General features: G+C 40.7%; 1 protein-coding gene across 1 annotated transcript in view; it reads right to left on the bottom strand.

The window, feature by feature from the left end:
* Positions 1 to 1756: 1756 nt before the first annotated feature.
* LOC121859394 overlaps positions 1757 to 27411 on the bottom strand; it is a 45017-nt gene continuing 19362 nt past the window's right edge. The window contains exons 2-5 of the mRNA XM_042356176.1: positions 23525 to 23677; positions 22432 to 22584; positions 15995 to 16159; positions 1757 to 3673 (exon numbers count right to left, since the gene is read on the bottom strand). Of these exons, the coding sequence (XP_042212110.1) occupies positions 3164 to 3673; positions 15995 to 16159; positions 22432 to 22584; positions 23525 to 23677 (981 nt within the window). The 3' untranslated portion in view covers positions 1757 to 3163. The remainder of the gene's footprint in view (positions 3674 to 15994; positions 16160 to 22431; positions 22585 to 23524; positions 23678 to 27411) is intronic.

The following is a 27411-nucleotide window of genomic DNA, read 5'->3' as shown; positions in this document are numbered from 1 at the left end:
GTGTCCCAGGCAGGCAGAGCGTCTCGCCCCAGCTGTGAGGGGGGGTGGAGGCGGCGCTGTGAGGGAGGGGGGTGGAGATAGGAGTAGCTCAGTCGCTCTCTGTAAACGGTCAGAGGAGGGTGCGCTGAGCTCTACACCCCACAAATGCCCAGAACATGCCGTATACCTTGGAAATCCGTTCGAACAAGGTCACACATGAATGGCACGAAACACACAATGCACTAAACACTTCACAGAAAATCACTGTCACTGACACTGCTCAAAGTTGCGAAATTCTTCGAGGGATGACGCGGGGTTGACCCAAGGCGGGGATCCATCAGCCGGCTTTCCACAAACTTGCACTAATCACTCGTAATAATCCAGTAAAACTACGCACTGCGCCATGTTAGATGTTCTGGGTAATAAGTTCTATATACAGGAGAGAACACAAACACCTGTATAGTTTTGTAGGTTCGGTTTACTGGATAAGAGTATGTACACAGAGGTGGATAGCACTGCTCCCTAGCTAAGGTCCTGGTCAACTACCATAGACGACGTATGGCAAGTGATACATTAGCAGCTTCCATACGTCGCCAGGCACATTAATTAAGCGTGTGGGATATGGTAATAACATTGCCACACGCTGCTAGCTAGGCTGAATAAATATAAATGGAGCACATACATAATATACATACATAATACATAATCCAGCATACATAATATACATACATCTACTACCTCGAAGAGTTTCCTAAAAAATGTCAGCAGATTTGTTAGACAAGATTTTCCCTTTGTAAACCCATGTTGAGAGTCGTAGATTAATTTGCTTTTCTCTAAATGCGATCGGATGTTATCTGCTATAATTGATTCAAGAAATTTCCCCACTACTGACGTCAAACTGATCGGCCGGTAATTTGACGCTGATGCTCTGTCTCCCTTTTTGAATATGGGTACTACATTTGCCTGTTCTCCTGCTCGACACCCGTCTACAGTGACCGTGATCGACACGAGATTAAGTGTGTTCATCTAGGTTTGTATTCCCGTGGAAAAATCACGTGTGGAAGCCTGGTTGCAACAAAAGCAATCCAGGCTGGCCTATTGAACCTAAGTGGTTAATCAAGTCATGCTTACCAGTTCTCCTTGGGCGACAACCATCTACTGTGTCTGTCAGTGACGCGAGACTATGTGTGGTATCCCAAGAGTACCTTTTTGTTGTTATTCCCCGTGGAAAGAAGTTCTTGCAGAAGCCGGGTTGCAACAAGAGCAATTCAGGCTGGCAGTAAATGTATCACTTGAAGACTTTAGGCTCTGTTAAGTCATACTCATAGTAAAGTAATCATATGTGTCCCCAAGTTGAAAATTCCCTTTTTTGGAAGATTAATTTTATTACAGCGTGAATGTAAGTGACTCATATATCCATGCAAATTGTAAATCATTGTATGGAAGCTTGCCAAATAAATGTAAGCGCAATTATCTGTCCGTGATCCTATCTTATTATTACTAAAGGTTATGATTGATTGGTTATGACAAAGTATAACCAATAACTTAGATGGATGTTGGAAATTAATGGAACTCATTAAATCATCATTTATCAAGTATAAATCATGGAATGTAGGGTGGTGGAGTGAATTTCTACGTAGATAATCTCCTGTAAGTAACTAGTGTGGAGGTATCGAACACAATATAATATAATATAACCTTATTTAACATCCACACCTTGACATTACAATATAAACCACGACAACTTTTGTTAGAGAATAATGAAAATTGTCATACAAACTCTTCGGGGTATTATTATTAAAGACTTGGACCTTGCATAAGAAAACAATACCACTTGAAAGCAGGTTCATTAGGCCTTGACAGTCTATCAGGAGTAGTGTAGATAAACATGCTGCTGTAGGCCTTCAGTACACAAGGAGGCAGTATAGCCAGCAATGCACTCAACTGCCTTCACTTCTCCAACTGTGAAGTTAAACATTACCACAGCTGGGTTAACTGGGGGCTGCACCAGGAATGAACCAGCAAACTTTAAGACTCAACCGGCACACCAAAAAAAGCACTGATAACATGCTAAAAAAATAAATAAATAAAATAAATAAAATGCAGAGCAACCTCTCCGAGAATTGCTACACACTACAATTCATCAAACATGTCCATTTATAGAAAACAATTGCTAGTCACAAGAAATCACGAGTTAATTAAGACAACAAACCCCCTGATAAACAAAGTTTGAACCTGATGCCCCCCAACAGAAGGGTACTAACACTGAAGTGCAGATGGTGGCCCCTTCTAGACCATATCTTATAAACATTGCCCACCAATGTAAACTGAAGAACGAAAGAGTTAGACGAAGAGGAATTATTGGTCGTGTAATCTTATTAAGAGGACAGGTTATTATTCGGTTTAGCACATCTTCAAATCACAAAGAAGCACTTACTTTTTTGGCAATTTCTACCTGATATATACATTCCTCAGCCCTTAAAGCCTCTTGGAAACATATTTCTTTCAGAAAAATCGCACAAGTCAGGAACGCCTAAGAAATTAGATCAATAAACCTCCACCCGCCATTTCTTGTCCCACCCGAGCTGTCTGGAGACATGAGGCGTGTCAAACTGCCTGCCTCCGCTCACTTCCGCAGGGTTTAGGGCCCCCCGCAAGGGTTAGGTGAGGTTAAGTTAGGTTAGGTTAAGGTAGGTTAATTAAGTAAAAGTTAGGGGTCTAGATGTCTGGTTTCTGATGTATTTGGATGTATTTTGTTCAGATCTCACCTTCGTTTTTGATGGAAAATAGCCGTTTTTGATCAAGAATGACTTGCATCTTAAAAAAACAAAAAACACGACGCATTTCCCAATGGAAATGAAGGTCAGATCTGAACAAAACACATCAGAAATCAAACATCTCGAGAAAAATTCGATGGTGTGCTGAAACAAATAATTACCAGTGGACAACTTTGTAATAAATAATTAGTTAATTGATGTGAAGCATGTTTGTATCTTATAATCTAACAGAATATTAATTTTGTATTTATTTTCAAGGAATGAGCTTACAAATGATATAACCAATAATATATGTCATAAGAACTATCACCATGCATCAAAAACAAGTTACTGTATCAATTAACATTAATAACCAAACTGTTCTTGAATGTGGTACATTATATTTCAATTACATAAGACAACAGGAGTTACAATGACACAAACACTCCACAGTCTTTTACTTTTACATCCTGTGGGTTGCTTAATCCAACAACTGCCAACAGAACATCCATGCCAACTTTGACTTTGCCAAAACTCATACAATCTGAACTTCCTGGAAGGTCTTTTGTATAGATAAGAAACTGGCTGCTCTTGTTGCCATGGTTATGACCTGAAACTAGTCCTACAACAATATTTCGTGGGATCCCTTCACTATGATCCAGGCCTGACAATACGGCAGCACCACCAGTTCCATCATTGTGCTCATAGTCACCACCAATGATGAACTCTCCAGGGTTACCCCTGTTACCAACACTCAAGAACTTGGTGTCGATGTAAGATGGGCCCCTTTCTCCTGTGCACAATTCCAGGAACTGCTGACCACGTCCAGAAGTAGCATCTAATCGGATATGAACTTGTCCTTGTGTCACATCTCCCCATTCTAAGTCCAGAAAGACGGAAACTGAGGAATCACCTACAAGACTCCGCAGGTAACTGTACTGAAGAGATATAAACCATGCTTGTTAGAATAATAGTTGTGCAAAAAAAATGTATTAGTTACTACAAGTACAGTATACACATTTAATATACTTCTGGGGAAAAGATATGTAAACACTAATAACTACATTACCAACGCACCTGGATGTAGTACCTCGTCTGCTGATGTTACACCTACAACTGACCAACTAGACGGAGAGGACTTACATAAGAACATAAGAAAATAAAGAGCCTGCAATAGGCCGGTTGGCCTGTGCGTGGCAGCTCCTGTCGAGAGTTACTACCACTCTCTATCATCCATGAATCTATCTAGCCTCCTTTAAAACTTTCCAGCGTTTCAGCACTTACTACAAAGTTGCTAAGCTTGTTTCACTCGTCCACCACCCTATTTGTGAACCAGTTTCTTCCTATCTCCCTCCTAAACCTAAACTTATCCAACTTAAATCCGTTGCTACGAGTCCTATCCTGCTCGGATATTATAAGAACTTTATCTATATCGCCTTTATTGATTCCTTTCACCCACTTAAATACTTCTATCACATCTCCCCGCACTCTTCGTCTTTCTAGGGAATGCAAGTTTAGTTTCTTTAACCTATCTTGATATGGAAGGTTTCTAAGTCCCGGAATCATTTTCGTCATTCTTTGCTGCACCGACTCCAGTGAATTGATATCCATTTTATAATAAGGGCACCAGAACTGAACCGCATAATCGAGGTGCGGCCTGACTAGCGCAAGATATAGTTGCAATAAGACCTCTGCACTCTTATTACTTACACTTCTAGATATAAAACCTAATACTCTGTTTGCCTTATTTCGAACATTAACGCACTGTTTTCTAGGCCGTAGGTCCGGGCTGGAGTACCTGGCTGTAGTACCTCGTCTGCTACACATACAACTGACCAATCATAGAAAAGTGATGAAATTAAACGGCATGATATTGAGTACATTGAAACTGATCTTGGGAAATGGAGAAGACCAATATCACAGGAACTTCAAATTTACTGGTCAAAGGCTGGGCCAGATACTTGTCAGCATCATAACTCTGAGTTTAAAGGAGCATTAAGAACGTATGGTTCAGGTGAGCATCAGAAACGCCGTTTCCTCTCTAAGCCTGCATTCTTCAGAACTTTGGGTAATGGCGAATCAGTAAAGAGAGAATAGTTGCTCTTCTCTAAATCACAAGGTAAACTCTACTGTTTCACATGTTTGCTCTTCTCTAGTATATCTACAAGTTCACCATTTGCGGATGGTTTCAATGACTGGGCACACACCAGCAGAGCTCTTGGGGAACACGAATGTTCAGTGGATCACAGAAAAACAACTCTAGCCTATGTACAGCGATCAAAAATAGGTGTGTGCTACACCCGATAGGAGGCATTGGTTGAGGTGGTTGGTACTGGTCAAGGGTATTTTGACCGTGTGTGGAGAATTTCACAACTTGTGAGAGTGACAGCTGGTCCTGGATATCAGTGGTGTCAATTTCATTATAATCCCAGCATAATACTAACTTGGCACATGGGTACCTAACTCTTAGGTGGTCTGAGGTAGTAATGAGATGATTGATAAGAGTGTCTCTGGTGGGTGAGCGAGGCGGATGGTATGACACACAAATTATGATAGAAGCAGTGTGGCGAGGTTGGGTCCGTGGCACAACATGTACCCATAATGCTTCCACATCTGCTGGGACTTGAACATCCAGGCGTGGTGGGCGTAGGTCATCTTGACAGAAGAGGGCAACGCCTCCTCCGCGTCCATGTGAACGAAGGTGATGAAAGAGTTGATATCCCTCAATATGACACGTTTCAGGCACAATTTGCCAAGCCTCACATATGGTAACAACGCTAGCGGCGGCTGACCTGACTGTGTGTGTGTGTGTGTGTGTGTGTGTGTGTGTGTGTGTGTGTGCGCAGTGTGTGTGTAGTGTGTGTGTAATAATAATAATAATAATGATAATAATAATTAACGGTTTATTGAAAAAATTCTGCAGCCCGAAGGCTGAAAATATACATTGGACATAAATGACTTATTACATACATTGGTGGTTTAACAAAAGCCTTCATTAGAGAAAGGTAAAGGAACATACAGTGAACATACAGATTAATGTAGGTGTTGAACAGCAAACTCGTAGTGTAGTAACTCCCTCCCAGATGGTGTTAGGAGGAACTCACGTGGTGTAGTAGTTCCCTCAGATGGTGTTATGAGGGACCTGGCGTGGTGTAGTAATTCCCTCGCAGATGGTGTTATGAGGGGCCTCACGTGGTGTAGTAATTCCCTCACAGATGGTGTTATGAGGGACCTCACGTGGTGTAGTAACTCCCTCACAGATGGTGTTATGAGGGGCATCACGTGGTGTAGTAATTCCCTCACAGATGGTGTTATGAGGGGCATCACGTGGTGTAGTAATTCCCTCACAGATGGTGTTATGAGGGACCTGACGTGGTGTAGTAATTCCCTCACAGATGGTGTTATGAGGGACCTCACGTGGTGTAGTAATTCCCTCACAGATGGTGTGATGAGGGACTTGACGTGGTGTAGTAATTCCCTCACATATGGTGTTATGAGGGACATGTGGTGTAGTAATTCCCTCACAGATGGTGTTATATGAGTGAGGTTTGGTCTTAGGCCTTCCTATCGTAGACGGATTAACACATCTCTGGTTGTTGTTGGGTCTCACGGGCCGTTATCACTGGGTACCTGGGACCTCACTGTGTGAAGGTTAACTTGGGTGCGACTGTTACTGTTGAGTTGTTCTCACTGACTTAAGCACTGTTCACCACTGTTCACCTCTGTTTAACACTGGTTCCGTTCCTTTCCTAAATGAAATTGTAACTTCTGGCGAGAACTTGTTGATATTCCGGTGGGGAGGAGGGTTCAGGGGAGGGGGTTGGTATGGGCCAACTTAACAGTTGACCTGGCTGCTCCGAGAGGAGCGCCAGGTACGTCTTGACCCTTCGGTGGTCAAGGATGTGTGTGTGTGTGTGTGTGTGTGTGTGTGTTGTTTGTAGTGTGTGTGTGTGTGTGTGTGTGTGTTGTGTGTGTCTGTGTGTGTCTGTGTAGTGTGTGTGTGTGTGTGTGTGTGTGTGTGTGTGTGGAGGGGGGGTACAAAATATGGGATGTTTATACATAAATTAATCGCTATCTTACAAGAATTACAGCAATGCAAGTTATATCTCCTACCCAACCTTCATCGCAAGTGTTAAGACATGATTAGTTAAGTATTACAGTCAATTGAGTGAAGTGTGTAACAGAGACGTGACAGATCGCCCAAGCGACACACGACACGTTCTCGGTCCGTCCGATACCGTCATTCAGTGCTTACATAACTCTTGTTGTTTGAGGATCATGGCCGGTCGGTCTCTTAAGAATTTGGCTGCAATTGCTCTTTTACTAGAAGAAGAGGAGGAAGAAAAAGTTCGTGGAAAGAGGAAAAGGTTATGGGTACATCAGTCACTGAAAAAGAGAAAGTGCGAGGGAGAATTCTGGACCCTCTATAAAGAACTGGCAGATGATGAAGCAAAATTCTACCAATACTTCAGAATATCCAAGGCTAAGTTTAATTATTAACTAGAAAAAATCGAAATGGACCTGGCAAAGATGAACGCCAACCTCCGAGAAGCAGTATCCCAAAAGAAAGACTAGCAGTTGCCGCCGTCAAACCGGCCAGGATTTCTCGAGAAGAAATCCGCGACGTGTCGGTCGGCTGTCGGCCGCCTGCCGCCGTCAGCATGACGGGTCGTGTGAACAGTTACATTAAAATGCATTTAAGAAATGTTGACGGCGTCTAGCCGACGGCCTGACGGTCAGAACAGAAACGGGTAGTGTGAATCGGCCTTTATCGGCCTTAACGAGGCGATCATGGTGAAGAGGATAAAAGTAACACAGCCCGTATCATGTAGAGCTTTTTATTACGTTATATATATATATATATATATATATATATATATATATATATATATATATATATATATATATATATATATATATATATATATATATATATATATATATATATATATATAAAAGAATGGATTTCCCATCAATTTATCATATATAAATATTTCGTTTAAGGATATCTTATTGGTAAAGCTTGGTAGAGAATTTATTAAGTATCACTATGGTATCAAATTCATCTCCCTATCACAATTAGCCACGCTCGAGCGAGGAAGAGGGGGGAAGACGAACCACGCGACCCTACCCCCCAAAAAGGTTCACTTCCGTCAACATGAGAACATAAGAATGGAGGAAACTGCAGCGGGCCTATTGACCCATACTGGGCAGTCCCATTTACACCCAGCCCCTATTGCTCATATATCCATCCAACCTAAGTTTGAAGCTATCCAGCGTATTCGAGTTAATGATGATGTTTGGTAACTTGTTCCACTCATCCACTACTCTATTTCCAAACCAATGTTTACCTATTTCGCGCCTAAATCTAAATTTGTCTAATTTAAAACCATTGTTACGAGTTCGCTCCTGGTTGGATAGTTTGAGTATTTTTGTTATGTCCATTTTGATTAAACCCTAACTTCCATTTATACATCTCTATCATATCGCCCCTCACTCTATGTCAATAGAGGGAGTGCAAATTAAGTTGCTTTAACCTGTCTCTCTACTCAAGGTTCCTATTGCCCGGGATTAGTCTTGTCATTCTCTTCTGAATTCTTTCCAAGGATTCTATATCCATTCTGTAATACGGTGACCAGAATTGAACTGCGTAATCCAAGGGAGGTCTCACAAGCACAAGATATAGTTTTAAGATGACCTCGCTAGTCTTGTAACTAACACCCCTTTGTATGAACCCAAGTACTTTATTATCTTTGTTTCGAGAAAATACACATTGTTTACTTGGCTTAAGATTCCTACTTATCGTTACTCCTAAATCTCTCTCGCGGTCGGATTTCTCAATAACATCGTTGTTCATCTGGTATCTGGTTTCCCTGTTTACATCTATACTGAGTACTATACATTTGTCCACATTGAATTTTATCTGCCATTTTTCAGATCATTCGAAAAATTTGTTTAGATATTCCTGTAGTGTTGCGGAGTCCTCATCAGATTTAATTACACGTCCTATTTTAGTGTCATCAGCAAATTTACTTATGTTGCTGTCTACACTGATATCTATGTCGTTTATGTATATACTAAATAATAATGGTCCAAGTACTGAGCCTTGCGGAACTCCACTAGTGATGTTGCTCCAATTGGATTTAGTGCCGTTAATGTTCACGCGCTGTTTTCTGTCCTGTAACCACGCCCTAATCCATTTTAGAATACAGTATATTCTCGATTTACGCGGATTTTGTTTAAGCGTTTGGTCATTTACGCAGTGCCTTGCCAGAATGAAATGTTTGAATTACGCGGAAAATTTTATCATTTACGCGCTAAGCGGCTGGAGAGGTCCAAGTGCCGCGCCATTTTGTATTCAAGAGGTCCATGCTTGACCATACGCGGGATGCGGCGCGGGTGTGGGTGCGCACTGCGCAATATGTCGCTGTTGCATTATCGCTGACGCCATATGACGTATAGGACTGTGATTGGGCCACGCATCCTTACCTCCCTCCCCCTCTAGCTGTGATTGGTTTAATGTAATATGACGTGCCCTGCCACCAGAGAGAAGGAGTCATTGACCTAGCCGGGCCACTCTCATTGTTCTCAGTTCTCCGCGTATACAGTTCTCTCTTGTGCCCGCTATTCCCCTCACAATGGCCTCCGCTGGACGCCCACCACCCCAGGAAAACCTTGAACCTGGAACAAGCCATGAAAATGTGAAGGAATTCATCGAGTTGGGGGAAAAAATCAAGCTCATCCTTGACAAAGACACAGTCAAGCATCGGTATGAAGTGTCTAATAACCTTCTGTCGAAAATTATGGAGCCGTATGTCCAGATGTATCACGACAGCATCAATGCTAGTCTCGCCCGAAACCCACCACAACCACAGCCAGCCCAAGTCAGTGATAGTGACAGTGACGATATGGACTTTGAGGAGTTTGTCAGGGAGGCCCTGCAAACCTTTGTGAATAGTGAGAGTGATTCACTGGAGGGCATTCCCGTATGCCGACCCATCTCTTCTACTAATGTAAGTGTTAAACCTGATTTTTCTTTTACCTGGTACAGTATATTATTCTCTTCTTGATATTTCTCTTCTATATTATGTGTGTGTGCATACCATCATAAAATTAAGATACTATTTTTACTACAACTTACGTTTTGTGTCGGAAAAAGTGGAGTTTGGGGGTCGGCCCAGTCTCTATTTCAATTAATCCCATATGTTCTGTTATTTCATTTACGTTTTTCTCGTTTTACACGGACCTCCACGGGTTGAATTGACCGCGTAAATGCAGACTATACTTAAATTAATCGCTATCTTACAAGAATTACAGCAATGCAAGTTATATCTCCTACCCAGCCATGAGCCTCCACTATTCTTATTAGTCTTTTGTGGGGGACTCTGTCAAAGGCTTTGCGAAAGTCGAGATATTCCACATCATAATTGTGCCCCTCGTCCACTGATTCGAAAACAGATGAAAAGAATGTTAATAGATTAGTTAGACATGAATGCCCACTTGTGAAGCCATGTTGGGAATCATTGATCAACTTGTGCTTCTCCAGGTGATTTCGAATAAAGTTTGAAATGATTGCTTCCATTAATTTGCCTACAATTGATGTTACACTGATTGGACAGTCGTTAGAGGATAGTGATCTATCTCCCTTCTTGAAAATCGGTATTACATTCGCTATTCTTCAGGATTCTGGTACTACACCTGCTTTTAAGGACATGTTAAACAACTTTGCTAAGGACATACTAAGCTCTTCCTTGCATTCCTTTAATACTCTGGCAAATATCTCATTGGGACCTGGTGACTTATTAGGCTTTAGTTTGTCTATTTGCTTACTAACATCGTTACTAGTCACTACTATCTCTCTTAATTTATTTTCTTCACTATCTCTGTATAGAGTCGGAGCTTCGGGTAACATGTTTAAATTTTCGTTGGTGAAAACTGTTGAAAAATATTTATTCAGATTATTGCTCATTTCTCCGTTGTTATCAGTTAGTTCGCCGGTATCTGACTGTATTGGGCCAATCTTTTCTCGTGTTTTAGTTTGATACATTTGATAGAATCCCTTGGGGTTTGACTTCGCCTCCCTTGCTATCTTCAGCTCATTATTTCTTTTGGCTTTTCTTATCTCGGTCTTAACCCTACCGGCCAATACCTTATAGTAATCTTGGAGGTAAACTTCACCACTATTTATTCTCCTACCTATAGCCTTCCTTTGTCCAATAATGTTCTTTAAATAATTATTTATCCATACTCCACTGCATCACACACAAACACACCCTCCAACAACCACACACACGCCCTAACACCACTCACACACCCCCAGCAAGGGAATTAAGACACATCTGCATGTGAGTGACTGCATGGTAGCTCTTGAGGAGCACTTGGCAACGCTCATTTCCTCTCCATCTGTTTATTTACCCACACCTTTCGGCTTTCTCACTCCATATTTTAAAATGTTATGAAACGTAATGTTGAAGGTATACAATTTTGCTCATTTAGACTTATATCTGTACTTACCACAATCTCTCTAAAAATATTTAAGGTTTCGTGTTTATTCAAGACGTCTTCAGGTCATGAGACCCACTAATCCTCCACCCAAGAGAGGGTAACCTGACATTCCATCAGATCAGTAATATGAGACCGCTAATCCCCCATCCTACCTCCACCTGACATTGCATCAGGTCAGATCAGTTACACAAGACCCACTAATACCCCACAGCTCTATGGGAGTGGAAAATAACAGTCTTTGCTGTAACACACAGCTTCATTCATGCCCATATCCTTTAGATTTTAAATTTTTAAATATTCAATTTATTTAAACAAACTTTTCGATAAACTATTCTGGATTATTATAGTAACGAAATGAAGTTTCTAACTTAATTAGAACTGTATTTACGTATTCCAGTAGTTTAAACTCGAGGAAAACATCTCTAGTACCCAGAAACGTTCTGGGGAAGTGGGCTAGTGTGCGACTGTGCAAGAGGTCTAGTTTAGACACTTAGAAACTTTTCCCAGTAACCGGAAAAGGTTCCGGGGATAAGGAATTTTTCCGGGTTTGAGAGAGTCGTCTCGTTACCCGGAAATCTCTCGTGCCCGTAAGTGCTCTGCTCGAATTGTTCCGGCTAATGGGAATATCACTGTATGTATATATATATATATATATATATATATATATATATATATATATATATATATATATATATATATATATATATATATATATATATATATATATATATATATATACATATATATACATACATATATATATATATATTGTGTATATATATATATATATATATATATATATGCAAGTAAATCACTGTAGGTGTGATCTAGGTATAGCCTTCAGGGTGAGTACAGTCTGTACCACCCCTGAAGATGTGAATTACAAGAAGGCTTGGGAACTTCGTGTTTCTTTCCTTTTTAGAATATATATATATATATATATATATATATATATATATATATATATATATATATATATATATATATATATATGTATATACTCATTTTTAGTCCATATAACACGGACTTTGAACATATAATCAACGACCTCACCAGCAAGGGATCGAACCCTCGACCTACTGGGTGGGACTAGGGAACGCTATTGCCAGGGCCACAAGGACACTAAAAGCAGTTCTAGACTCTATATTTCACACAAAGCCTGTTCATCGAGCTGATGGCGCCGTGAACCTCATTGGAAACTGCCCGTGCCTCTTATGTGGTGTCAGTAGCATTTTACCGAATCCAGCTGGTATGAAACGCGAGGTGCATATATATACTTCATTTTTAGTCCATATAACACGCGGACTTTGAACATATAATCAACGACCTCACCAGCAAGGAACCCTCGACCTACTGGGTGGGACTAGGAACGCTTACCGGCTAGGCCACAAGGACACTAAAAGCAGTTCTAGACTCTGTTATATTTCACACAAAGCCTGTTCATCGAGCTGATGGCGCCGTGAACCTCATTGGGAAACCGTCTCTTATGTGGTGTCAGTAGCATTTTACCGAATCCAGCTGGTATGAAACGCGAGCATATATATGCTTCATTTTAGTCCATATAACACGCGGATTTTGAACATATAATCAACGACCTCACCAGCAATATATATATATATATATATATATATATATATATATATATATATATATATATATATATATATATATATATATATATATATATATATAATATTAGCGGAATCGCTGCCCTCTGCGGCTCTTTTCACTAGCCCACGGTAGGCTCCACATTGTCTCACTGTAGTGCATTAAGGTAGACCACATTTTTGGTTTTGCCATTAGCAGCAAGTATGTACAGATTTTTGCCAATTCCCACTCTGGAGCATCCAACATAGAACTATCCATGAGAGAATCAAGGAAACACCAGGTTTAGGCCAACCATCTTTAGGGACTGTCCCTGGCTTTTATAGATGGTCATGGCAAAGCTCACTTTAACCGGGAACTGAAGTCGCTTGAACTCAAATGGCAGATCAGTGGTGATGAGAGGTATCCTTGGTAAAATACGTCCTCTCCTTCAGCTTTTCCTGTCAGTATTGTAGCTTCCAGTACATGTGGCATCATGCTCTTCACCACCAGTCTTGTGCTATTGCAGAGGATTGGTGGTTCAAGATTTCTTAAGAGCATTATAGGAGTTCCAATCTTGAGAGTGAGGTGGTGAGGAGGCATTCCAGCGGGCTCCAAAGAATTAAGGAATTTTGCAAGGTACTGGACTGCTTGATCCTGGTCGATTACTGTATTAACAGATTTAAATGAGGTCTCACTGCCTGGAAGCTGTCTGAGTAGAGTCATGTTGATTTCAGCCACTGTTTCATTCTTTGGTGCCAAAATTGCGCGTTCACGCAGCCACTTGTGATCCTTGTAGTGGTGGATAATGTTTGGGTAGACCATGTTAGTGAGCTCAGTTGAGGACTTTACAACATTTCCACATCCTTGAGGAATGATTATTTGTCCTTCTGAATCAACAGGGAAAGTTCCATTCCTAATCTGTAGTAGAAGGTTTGCAAACCGTCCAGCATCCTGATCTCCTTGTAGATGTGTTCTCATGTTTGTGGATAGGGTGAGTGTCTGAACACTTCTCCAAAGGTATGATGCCTTGAGGCACGCATTCAGTTCATCAGCTGGAGTGCTTCGAGGAATGACAGGTAGGGTCTGGCCACGGTAGGACGCCACCCTCCGGGAAGCTCCACATTGTCTCACTGTTCAGTCCCCAAAACTTCTACGTCCATCAATAGTTCATTAATGGTGTATGTAAGTTCCACCATGTTTTTCACTACAACGGTACAGCAAAGTATATTTTTTTAGCATTAAACTGTTATTATTTTATTGTCTAATCATCACTACATATAACACCACCCATCATCACTACATATAACATCATCCATCATCACTACATATAACACCATCCATCATCACAGCATATAACACCACCCATCATCACTACATATAACAACATCCATCATCACTACATATAACACCATCCATCATCACTACATAAATAACACCATCCATCATCACTACATATAGCACCACCATCACTACCACCATCATCATCACTACCACCACTACTACCATCATCATCATTACCACCACCATCATTACCACTACTTTCAACCAGTTTCTACCACCACCACTATCACCACAAACATGCCGCTATCACCATCACCACCACTACCACTGTCACTACCACCGTCACCACCACCACTACATATAACAACATCCATCATCACTACATGTAACACCACTCATCATCACTACATATAACACCAACCATCTTCACTACATATAATACCATCCATCATCACTACATATAACACCATGCATCATCACTACATATAACAACATCCATCATCACTACATATAATATCATCCATCATCACTACATATAAACCCAACCATCATCACTACATATAACACCATCCATCATCACTACAGATCGGTAAAGTAGTTTCCGAGATTCTCGTGCGGACACACAAACAAACACACAGACATACTTCTTTGTTTTATATATATATATATATATATATATATATATATATATATATATATATATATATATATATATATATATATATATATATATATATATATATATATATCAATACATATATAAATACATATATAAATAAATATATAAATAAATATATAAATACATATATATATATATATATACATTTATATATACATATATATATACACATACATACATATATGCTACATGGTTTCGCAACCTCTTAACCTGGACTCTCCAATAGCTGGAATTGAAATTTGCTCAGAAATTTTCCGGAAAATTCTCTCAATTTCGGGTTTGAGAACAAATTCCAAGGTTGAAAATAAGAAACGTTTTCTGAAAATGGAACAGATGGGAAACAAAATCATATCTATTTTGTAATTTTTTAGCTTACCATGAAAAAAAAATTAAGTTAAAAATAAAATAAAATAGCCTCATTTATACTGTTTATGATAGGTGCATTGGTTAATATTAAATCCTTAATAGGTAAAGGAATTACTGTACAGTAACCCTCACAATAACACAGACTTCACTTTAACCAAATATCTGGATAAACTAGATTATCCTGTTTATACATTTTTATGGAAAGATTTTTTTTAAATTTTAGAAATATTTAAAATTTCAGCTTACTCAATAAGTTAATACCAATACCAGACAGGGCATTCAGATTATATCCCTAAAAACTGAACAAACACTAAAATATTATAATAAGTATAAATACAAACTTGGTTCAGGTAGGGATGGTGTGAGCAGAACCCTTATCTTATTGACATTTTGTACCTGCACACAAACCAAGCTCTCAAGACTATGTACTGTCAAGCTATTTCTGTTATTCTTTTTTAGCATGGTATAGTACTCCCTATTTCATCACTAGTGCAAGTGGTAGCGGTGTTGGCACAAGACTGCTCATAAGGAGAATAACAGAGAATCTCCAACTCAGATCACACCACGTTACCTATACCACAACCTAAAAAACAGACACACTGAGTTCAACAAGCCATCCCTTCACTACCTCCATCTCAGCCTCAGGGGGTGTAACTGAATGAGTTAGCTCATATTATTTAATGTTTTTGTGTATTACTGTTATGCTATGTTCATGTACATATTTTTCAAATTTAATTCAACAGGGTACAGTACTGTAATTGTTCATATATGTCCACAAGGTTATGCTGTGCTTAAAATGGTTGTAATGTACTATAATCAAGAAATCTTCACTGCCACTTACTGGCATTTTGAAGATGTTTTGAGGAAGAGGTTCTGCTTTCAGGACATGGAGAGCAAGTCGAGTGTCTGATGGATCCTCAAGTTTTGAAAGTTGAGCAACACCTCCTCGTGGGTCATCTTCATCAACTGCATACACCAGACCAGCTTTAATCAATGTGTCCAGCAGCTGAGGATGAAGATAATTTTCAAGTAATATTTATTGGTAATTAAACATTCTCAAGGAGGTGCACTAGTTCACCAGCTGATTAGGAATACAAAGGGTTACTAAAGATGAAAAAAAGTTTAGCCTTTCTACCTTTGATAATTTTTCTTCGATCTAGACACACTGCACACAGACTGTTGGTTTAAACACATTCTTAAAATTTCACGTTACGGGGGTATCCTTCAACATTGTTAGTACCATGTATTTCATATCTTCAGACAGAATTTTTGAAAGAAAACATTTTATGAATTTCAGATTATATCTAAGTTTATTTATATTTGTGAAGCTTCCTATAAATTTTTATACGAAATATTTTTTCTTATATGATATTTTTTTTAAATCATAAAAAGCCTTATACAGCTTGTACAGTACTAAGAAAGAATCCTTTTCAGACTTACAATTCAATTCAATTGTTCCCAGCAAACATTGTGAAAAATTTAAAGCCCCTACCAATGGCTTCTTGTGAGTGACAACAATTAATGCATAGCAGAATACATTTTTCTCAGTCAACATTAATATCGAATGTCCCAGCATACAATGCACATATCCTCCCTATATTTATATTACACTAATTCCAAAAACAAAAAATATTTTTAAAATACTTGTTATGGTACTATAGTACAGTATGTTCCATAAAGTGATTTCATTAAGAAGGTGAGTTTTTAACTGTTTTATGTAACTACAAGAAATAATTGATTAAACCTATGAAATCTACTTTGATAGCAGTAAGGGTATACCATAAAGGTGGAATACCTGTTAAACTGAAAATGGTTCCTATATTTCTGATCATCATAAGCAAAGAACCACTGTACAGTATAAATAACAGAAGTACTGCACTCCACACCATTAGGAGTCTTTCTCTTCTTTTCTTTTTTTTCATACATCCTCTTCACCACTGATCGGTTGGTTAGCCGCTTAGGCGATCGATCACGTCTCTGTTACGCACTGTTGGCAAATGCTGGGCATGCACCGGCTCCTGAATGTACTTGAACGTGCTCCAGTGTTGGTCAAGTCTGGTTTTGAAAGAGCTCACACTCGGTGCCGTCACAACACTTTCTGGCAGATTGTTCCAAGAGTTCACAACTCTTTCTCCGAAAAAGTTTGCCCTCACAGTTTTCTGGACCTGGGGCTTCTTCAGCCTTGAGCTGTGACCCCTTGTGGGGCGAGGGTCCGCCAGCTCCAGGTTAGGACACCCGACTGAGTAGTGCCCCTTGATATGCTTATACATTTCAATTAGGTCGACCCTTGCCCGTCTGGAGTATAAGATAGGCAAGTTCAGGCGCTCGAATCTCTCGGGTTACTGAGGTGCCGAAGTGTAGGCACCAGTCCGGTAACCCTCCTTTGAACATTTTCAATCAGCTGACAGTCCCTAGTATATCTCGGGGACCTATCTCGGGGACCAGACGGGGAGCCAGTACTCCAGATGGGGAAGCATTTCACTCTTGAAGATCGTTATGGGGGATGGTCCATCCCTCATAACGATCTAGTTATCTGAACGACCTTCTTATAAGACCTAATAATTTATTTGCCTAATTTACCTTCTCACATTCAATCTCAAATAGTGCAGTTTATTCATCCCGTTGGGACATATGATACGCCTTCTTACCGTTGGTACGCCCCACGTGCATCCTCTTACACTTCGTGACATTGAATTTCAGCAGCCATCTCTTCGACTATTCTTCTGCAGCTCTTCACAGTCCGCTTGGCTCTTGATTTCCCGAAATAACTTGGCGTTATCCACAAACATTTGTATGGAGGAATGTACAGCGTCAGGCATGTCATTTATGAAACAAACAAACAACAGTGGGCCCAATACACTGCCCTGTGGCACCCTGCTCGTGACAGGTACAGATGATGATTTCGTGCCATTAACCACCACACACTGCTTGCAGTCATGTAGAAAGTCTTCTATCCACGCTAGGATAGAAGCCATTCATGGGGTACTCTGTCAAAAGCCTTGGCAAAATCTAGGTGTATATTTTCGATATTACCACCCCGTTTCAGAATATGGGTCCAAATATCCAATACCATGAGCAATTGTGTTAAGCAGGAGCGCCCCGGCATACAACCGTGTTGGCAATCCTTTACAAGGCTGTTTCGTAGTTGATGTTCCATCGCGGCATCTCTGATAATGCTCTCAAGTACTTTGCATACTATGCTGGTCAGGCTCACCGGTCTATAGTTGTTAGTGGAGTGACGATCGCCCTTCTTGAAGATGTGACTCACATAAGTCATTTTCCAGTCACTGGGGACTTTTTGTTCATCCAAGTATTTACAGAACAGGATCTTCAGGGGCTCTGCAAGCTCGTTGCACAACTCTCTTAGCACTCTAGGATGCACCATGTCAGGGCGGGGACTCTTATGGACCTTTAGCCTGGACAGTTTATTTCTTATAACCTCTTCTGTGAACACAATTTCGGTCAGTGCTGTGTCGAACCGTCTGTCCTCAAACACAGGAAGGTTAATCGCATCCTCTCTTGTGAACACCGAGGAAAAGAAGCTGTTCAATGCCTCAGCTTTATCCTGGTCAAAATCTGCGTAACTACCATCTTCAAGCCTCAGGTCTGATACTCTTATAACGGTTTCTTCTTCGTAACAGTAGTTTAACACAGTAATGGGGAGAACATAATATCTCTACCTTTACCAACTGTGTATCTGTTGAGGTGACTGTTAGTGTGTATAATAGTTATTTGTGAAACTGTCATATATGTAATAACCTTCCTGGGGTGTCACCACTTGCATCAATCACTTTAGAAGCACGTTACCTTATATTATAGACATACTAAAATATAGATCAAAGTTTATTGGGTCTTCTGTAGTGAAATCCAATGCGTTCCTTTTCTGTGTTTATTATAAAAGGTTTCTATATACACTTTTAAAAAGGAGCATCACCGTAAATTAATCACTGTAGCTATGAGTGTTAAATGAGGATGGAGGCAATGTTAAATAGCTCTTCTAAAACAAGTCCTGTTGGGGTGAGGGGTTGAGTAAGAGTGCCTGTAATACCCGTCGAGGGAGAACGGAAATATATCCGACGTCCTCCTTCGAGGGAAGACGGAACCATCCACGATGGATCTCAATAACGTCTTCCTCTAGTCAAGGATATCAAACTACTGCCGCATTAAGTGGTCAGAGAGCCGGTTACTCAATTCCTTAGCTCAGCAAGTGACGCGACTTCCTGTGGGTACACCTTGTCACGTGCTCAGAACATGCTACCTCATAGCTAGTGGAAAGTTACGGAGGGTGATAGAGTATATAAGTCCAATGTAATAAACCCATTTATATAAATACGTCTGCCTATAAGACAGGGACTATTACACTCCTGCGTTTTTAATTTCGACTTTGCCTCGCGGTAAAACGCCTTTGGGTTTGACTTGACCTCGCTTGCAACCAGCCTCTGGAACGCCCTTCTACACTCTACCTTTGTTGGTTTCTGGGTCTTGCATATATTCTCCGGTCCTGCTCATCGTTTGACCTAACCCACGTCTTAAATTTCTGGTTTTTTTTTCTTAATTTTGACGACCGCCGCATGGTTCATGTGTAGGGGTCCCCTCGTATTCCTTGAGGCACTGGGTTTGGACTTGGGTATATATTTATCGATCAAATGGGTCACTTAACTGGTTATGATATTCAGCATAGTGTCTGCGTTCTTGTGCCTCAGTGAGTCAGGCCAGTGGATTCCCCTCATATCTTCCCTCATTCCGTCGTGATTTCCCTTGTAACATTTGTACCTTGGCCTGGCTTTATCGTGAACGCGGTAAAAGTTAAATCAGAATGACAACACTACATGGTGACTGGTGCCAACTGGAGCTAGATGTTCCAGTTTGGTCACCATACCCTCTTCGTTTGTTATGATGAGGTCTAGTGGCTTGGGTGATTGCTCCCCTCTGTAATATGTCGGGTCTTTAACATGTTGGAACAAAAGATTATCTCTCAAAGTTTCTACAAAAAGAGCAGCAGGGTTATTCAAGTCATTTGGGGTGATCTCGTTTCTCCAGTCGATGTTGCCATAGTTATAGTCCCCCAAGATAAGGAGGTGGCTAGGGTTGAACATCGCTGCAGTGTCTATCAAGTCTCCCAAGTTCCTAAGGTTTGGTAAGCTACAATTTGGGGATCTATAGATACACCCGACATTAAGTAAGTCCCCTCCCCCTTTAATTTAATTTTGCACCACTTGGACTCTTCAAAAACCTCCTCTCCCTGTACCCTCGTCTGGCTGGCTCTAAGCTCTTGCCTAGCATAGATAACCACACCCCTCTTGCAAGTTTCTTGAGAAAGGTTCGTAAATGAGTCATATCCAGCAATACTGAACTCGCATTCCTCTGGGTCGATTCTCCTGTTCTTGTACAACAGTTCTACAACTCCTACAATATCAGGTTGGTGTATCTTCAGTAGTGTTTCAAACTCTTCTCTCTTATCAAGGAACGTGTCAGTATTAGTGTACATGACCGTCAAGCCAGAATTTGTTCTCGGTAACGTCTCTGCTCTTAGTAGTAACTCCGGCACCCTTCCATTCTCAGAAGCTGCAGCATTTGTTAAGTACACTGTTTTGAAGGGTGTGGTTAGAAATGTCATTGTTTACACGGCGCTCGCCTCCTCCCGGCTGGTAGGCGGAGGCGTTGGTGCCTCCTCCCAGGTGGGGGTAGAGCTGGTGGAGGGTGCTCTGCTTTCCCCCTGGCTCTACTGTATGTCGGCACACTTGTTTCCACTACCCTCCCCCTGAATATAACCCATGTACACCAGTCCCCATTCCTCCTTGACTCCTCCCTCTTCTGCCTCAAGCCCTGTAGGAGCTTCTTGTGCTGTTCCCTCTGCATTACCGTGCGATCTGGGTGAATGAATACACTCCGAGATGTATCGCTCCTTGCTAAGATTTTTGCCTGCCGAATAACCTCCCATTTCTCCTCCTCACTCACTAGTGTGATCTTGAGGGGGCGAAGTTTATCCCCCTGTTTTTGTCCCAGCCTCCTCACATCCTGAGGGGGAGGGGTTGGCGTAGTCAGAGGCTCTGTACAAATGTTCACAAATTGCATCTTAGCGTGTGTTTTCCTAGTCTCCGCTTCATCCGCCTGGCTCTCAGGGACTCCATAGACTATTACGTTGTTCCTGCGCTGGAGACGTTCCCGTTGCTCTTCGTCTCCCCTAACAATAGCTCTGCTAGCTGTCATATCTTCGACACACTTTTTCAGAGCCCCTTGGTGCTGTAGAACCTGTTCTGATCATGCATCACTCCCTGCTACTTCCCGTGGCCCTGCTAAGGCCTGAGTATAACTCATCTTTGCTACAACCTCCATTATATCAGCTACTTCCTCAGTCTTAACAAGGATCTCTTTCTATAATGATACTTTTTTTTTACCATTTGTATTCAATGTCTTTGTACAGTATTGCGTCTTATTTCTACCATTGCAAAAATCCATGTGATCCAACTTAAGTGATAGTACCAGTTAATTGTGAAACTATGTGCTAACTATGTGTTTAATTATGTACTTATGGCTTTATCAAAAGTAGACATCTGTAATTGGTGCAAACAATACTGTACACTACACCAAGGTGCCAGATTTTTATTTTACCTAAAATTATCTCAATGTTGTAGAGGAGGTAAATACTATAACCATCAACGTAATTTGACAGTGGTAATGATGATAGCCAACTGTGCCAATTCAAGTTGAACAATCCACCAAATCAGTTCAAACTGACTGCATTACACAGCTATCAGACCATGGAGAAAATGCTGCAATCTCACCTCAAACTAAACTTCCAAAGCTGTAGTTATCAAGCCACTTACATTCCTATTGCTAACTAGAGGATCTACAGGATATGAGTGAGTTCGGGTCATATCCGGCTCAATCAGTGAACAGGCTAACCAGTGGCAAAGAGGATTAAGTAAAGTAAATAATGTCTTCAACCCGAATAAAGTCTAAACAAAGGACCCTACTGGATATCATCTGATGAGTTTGTCAGCTATCCTTCATCGAATTACCTTATTTCAGTATTTATTATTGCTATATACCTGCATTGTCTAGATACATTAGAAACTGTGTACTGTATCTGCATGGTCCATGTACACACAATCAAAAAAGTATCTGTTTACATTGGGTCCGATGATTTCCCAAACAATGAATACACCTATGCTGCAATACTGTAATATATGATAATGTCTGGCATGCTTCAGTGGTTCACACATCTTGGAAATGGATGTGAAACATTAAGACACCAGACTCTATTCAGTGACTTACAGGTATCTTGCAGGAGTATGCTGGTATGCTCATCTCCCTCAATGAGTCCAAACAGAAACCTCCATTAACACATGTGGTCCGGGCCACAAGCTGATGAGATCCTTTACAAACTACAGCATAAACTGGAGCAGTCTGGTTCACAAACTCATTAAACTGTGGGGATAAATAAATTAAATAAAGTGTAAATAATTTTTCTAAAAATGTTTATTTACTTTTTTTTTTTTTAGAAGTACTGTAATCTATATCTGTTAGTCCATTCTAGTCGGGAATCGAACCCCGAACCTCTGCGTGTGAACAGGGATCTCTACAAGGTGGTTTCGATCCCTGTTTGTAAATGGAAGTCTGCATGCTATAGGGACTGATGAGATATCAATGTATATGTTTAGCTTAAGGACCAAAAACAACCTTGTTTGGAAAATAACCAGAAAGCAAATTTTTGCTATAGGTTGTTAGGTTCGGTTAGAATAAGTGTGTTTAGGTTTGTTTGGGTTGGGTTAGATTAGGTTTGGTTAGATTAGTTTAGGTTTGATTAGATTCGTTTAGGTTATGTTAGATTAGGTTAAGTTCAATTAGGTTTTTAAGTTAGATTAGGTTTGTTTTGATTAGCTTAGGTTACATTAGGTTTGGGTAAAACCCAAGACACAAAATTCACTTTCTGGTTATTTTGAAAACTTCCATAATGAGCTGTGGTCGTTTTTGTTCTTTGAGCTTAACATATGTACAGTACAGTACAGTACAAATATAGTGTACTGTACTACCAATACTGTATTTTAAGCAAAAAATATTAATGAATAAAAATATCAATCACGGATGCCTAAATTTACTTAATAGGAGAAATTTTAGTAAAAAAAAATCAAATTAAAATTCTAATACTGTACAGGTTTTTCTACCCCAAAAATTACTGGATCTTCTTTATTATTAATAAATCTGTTGCTTTTTTTACTTTATATTTTCTATTATTTCCAATTGTTCAGCAAAGCTTACAAAGAACTGCTGGTAGGTAATTATAAAATGATCCAGTACAGTAAACACTTTACCTGACATTAGTAATGCAGATACGAATACTTTTTTAATTTCACATTACTGTACATACAGGCAACTTTAATGCACTGGCAGAGGGCTGCTCCTCCTGCAGAGCTCCAAAGGTGAAACAATCATCTTCCCAGGTCAATGGTGCAAAGCATTGGTGATCTCCCTTATCCATCACTGCAAATACTTCATTTGCCTTCACCAAAGAGTGCAATACCTAAAAAAGAAGAAGAAAAAATCTAGGTGTCAAACCTGACCTTTTCATATGTACTGTACAAGTATTCCTGTTCATGACACAAATAAAAACTGAAGTCTGAAAAGTTATTTCCCCTCATATTAATAGAATCACTGGTGCAATTCAGAATGTATCCATCGGTGAAAGGTCAACCATTCACTTTAGAGGTTAATAGTACAGTACAGGCATAGGTCCTAGAACAATGTTTCTATCTACTGTACAGTAACACTCATTTTTCTGTAGGAAATTCTTACTAAAATATTATAAAATTAATAAAATCTCTAAAATGGTTCAAAAGTTCCACACAGCACAAATATTTTTGTCTGAAACAAACACTCAACCATTGACAGCGATATATACAACTGTATGTATAATTACAACTCTGCCAATCACACATCACACAAACGAAAAATTTGCTAAATTTAAAATTTAAAAATTCGAAGATATTAACACCTACTGCTGTGCCCTCTTTGTTTACAAATATATCAATCACTTGCTTGACAATAATTATTTCCAGTTCCGGAATAATCAGATAATCACCTGGAGAAGCACAAGTTGATCAATGATTCCCAAAATGGCTTCACAAGTGGGCATTCATGTCTAACTAATCTATTAACATTCTTTTCATCTGTTTTCGAATCGGTGGACGAGGGGCACAATTATGATGTGGTATATCTCGAATTTAGCAAAGCCTTCGACAGAGTCCCCCACGAAAGACTAATAAGAAAAATGGAGGCTCATGGCATTAGAGGAGATATTCTAAAATGGATTAGAGCGTGGTTATAGGACAGGAAACAGCGAGTGAGCATTAACGGCACTAAATCCCATTGGAGCAAAGTCACTAGTGGAGTTCGCCAAGGCTCAGTACTTGGACCATTATTATTTAGTATATACGACATATTTATCGGCGTAGACAGCAACATAAGTAAATTTGCTGAGATCACTAAAATAGGGCGTGTAATTAAATCTGACGAGGACTCCGCAAAACCACAGGAAGATCTAAAAAAAATTTTCGAATGGTCTGAAAATGGCAGATGAAATTCAATGTGGACAAATGTAAAGTACTCAGTATAGGAGATGTAAACAAGGAAACCAGATACCAGATGAACAACAATGTTATTGAGAAATCCGACTGCGAGAAAGATTTAGGAGTAATGATAAGTAGGAATCTTAAGCCAAGTAAACAATGTGCATTTGCTCGAAACAAGGCTAATAAAGTACTTGGGTTCATACAAAGGAGTGTTAGTTACAAGACTAGCGAGGTCATCCTAAAACTATATCTTACGCTTGTGAGACCTCACTTGGATTACACAGTTCAATTCTAGTCACCGTATTACAGAATGGATATAGAAACTTGGAAAGAATTTAGAGGAGAATGACAAGTCTACTCCCGGGCATTAGGAACCTTGAGTACAGAGACAGGTTAAAGCATCTAAATTTGCACTCGCTCGAGAGAAGTAGAGCGAGGGGCGATATGATAGAGGTGTATAAATGGAAGTCAGGGCTGAACAAAGAGGACATTACAAAGGTACTCAAACTATCCAACCAGGAGCGAACTCGTAACAATGGTTTTAAATCAGACACATTTAGATTTAGGCGCGAAATAGGTCAACATTGGTTTGGAAATAGAGTAGTGCACGAGTGGAGCAAGTTACCAAATATCATCGTTAACTAGAATACGCTGGATAGCGTCAAACATAGGTTGGATGGATATATGAGCAATAGGGGTTGGGTGTAAATGGGACTGCCTAGTATGGGCCATTAGGCCTGCTGCAGTTTCCTCCATTTTTATGTTCTTATGTTAACTTAAGGTACCCAGAGCTACTAAGACCACACCCATGCACTTCTCTTAGTCCCAGACCTCCATAAAATATCACGGTGTAAAGGAGTGGAACAATTTACCCCTACCCATCTGAGCAAAGACTATGCTCCCTTCCTTTAAATCATCTCTTAAAAAATATCTATTGTAATACCTACTATATATACCTCCTTTATTGTACCATCACAACCGTTTTATCGGAAATTATCATGTAAATAGATAAGAAATTACCATTGCAATAAATAGATTTGCCAACTAGACATAATCCTGACAGCTCTGTCCTTTCGTTAAACCTTAATACTGTACAACCCATGTTGTACTGCTTCCCGCAGTACAGTCAACCAAGAGACAACGTCCACATCAAAACCTCGATCCTCGCACAGCTACAGGAATTCCAAAGACAAAATCGCCCAGTTGTCTTACACTGGATTCCCAGTCATGTAGGGATTGGGGGAAATGACATGGCAGACGAAGCAGCCAAGGCAGCCACTCGTTCTAGAAGCGTAGACATTCAAGTTCCAGCAAGCGTGCAACAAATCAAGAACCACCTCAGAAAGACTACCAAGCTCCACATCCAAAAGAGCTTCCTTGACGCATTCAACGCTGGTTCCCAATCAGCCAAATGGTACCTGGTGGCTACAATAGGGGAACCACCATTCGCGGACAAGAAAACACCAAGACAAACCCAAGTTAGCCTTCATCGACTACGACTAGGGTACAAGTGCACCTGGCAGACGATCGGAAATGTCGTCAGGGAATGCACCTACTGTCAGGAGCCAGCGGCCAACCCACTGGAACACTATCTCCTTGACTGCGAAGTCACACAAAGTCTCAAACAAAATTCGAAACTTCCAATAAGAACACACAACAGCAGCGGCCACTCTAACCCGAAAGGCCCAAACAAACCACATTCACCACCTTCTCCGGGTCATCAAACGATACCCACCACCCAGATAGCTTAGGAAGAATCATCCCCCAGCAAGTGCAGACCCCAGTTCGGGGGGCGCGCCATTCTGAAACTGACCATGTCCAAGAGTGGGGGTTGGTGGTAAGCGTTCACTGACCGAGGGTCCGCCCACACTTGCAAACCTGCAGTATTCTTTCATATCTGCAGGTAGGACAACCTCCAATCCCAAATTCGGTCTGGCTGCTCCAAGAGCTCCAGCAGGAACTACCAAACGGGCCGCCTACAGGCAAAGGCCCGTGTCAGACTAAGGTTCGACAATCTCTACAACAACAACAACAACAACGACGCCGTGAAGGTCAGACGTCAGCTGAGCAGTGAGGTGAGAACACGCATGTCGCAGTTACTCCCGACCCACGTGCTTCCACTGGCTCACGTCGGCGCCTGGCCAGACTTACTGTCGCCACACATGCCACTCTCACTTTGACGTGGATATCTCGTCTCTGTTGAATTGACTTGCTTGTTTTTCTGTGTTTTATGCTCACATTTCTTAGTGCCTTCACCGATTCTCCCAGTATTAACGAACCCTGTGGGAACTGTCGTTAGCTGGGCCGGTGAGTTTAGCTGATAGGGTAGAGAAGGCTCCTCCTTTTTGGGGAGGTCCTGTTGCGAAACCAGAGCCTCCAACCTACGACCCCCTTGGGGGGGGGGTTGGCTACGGCACTGGTCTAATGGCAACAAGGAACTAGGTAGGTGTAGTGAGCCTTCATTGTCAATTTATTGATATAAAGACGAGCGAGAGAGACGTAACCGATGGAAGGAAAATGCCACAAGAGGCCTCGGAAGGAAAACAACATCTTCGACATAGACAATATGTCCCCAGCAATCCATCCCGTGGCAGAATCACCCACCTTCGCGATTCCGACTGTGATGAAGTACAAGATTCCCGAAGAAACCGAATTCAACCATGCATACGAGGTAGTGGTAGCACTG

This window comes from Homarus americanus, unplaced genomic scaffold (genome assembly GCF_018991925.1).
Source record: "Homarus americanus isolate GMGI-L3 unplaced genomic scaffold, GMGI_Hamer_2.0 scaffold7626, whole genome shotgun sequence".
In the NCBI taxonomy this organism is placed as follows: domain Eukaryota; kingdom Metazoa; phylum Arthropoda; class Malacostraca; order Decapoda; family Nephropidae; genus Homarus; species Homarus americanus.
Note: the sequence above shows the minus strand (reverse complement) of the source record. Positions and strands in the feature narration are given on the sequence as shown.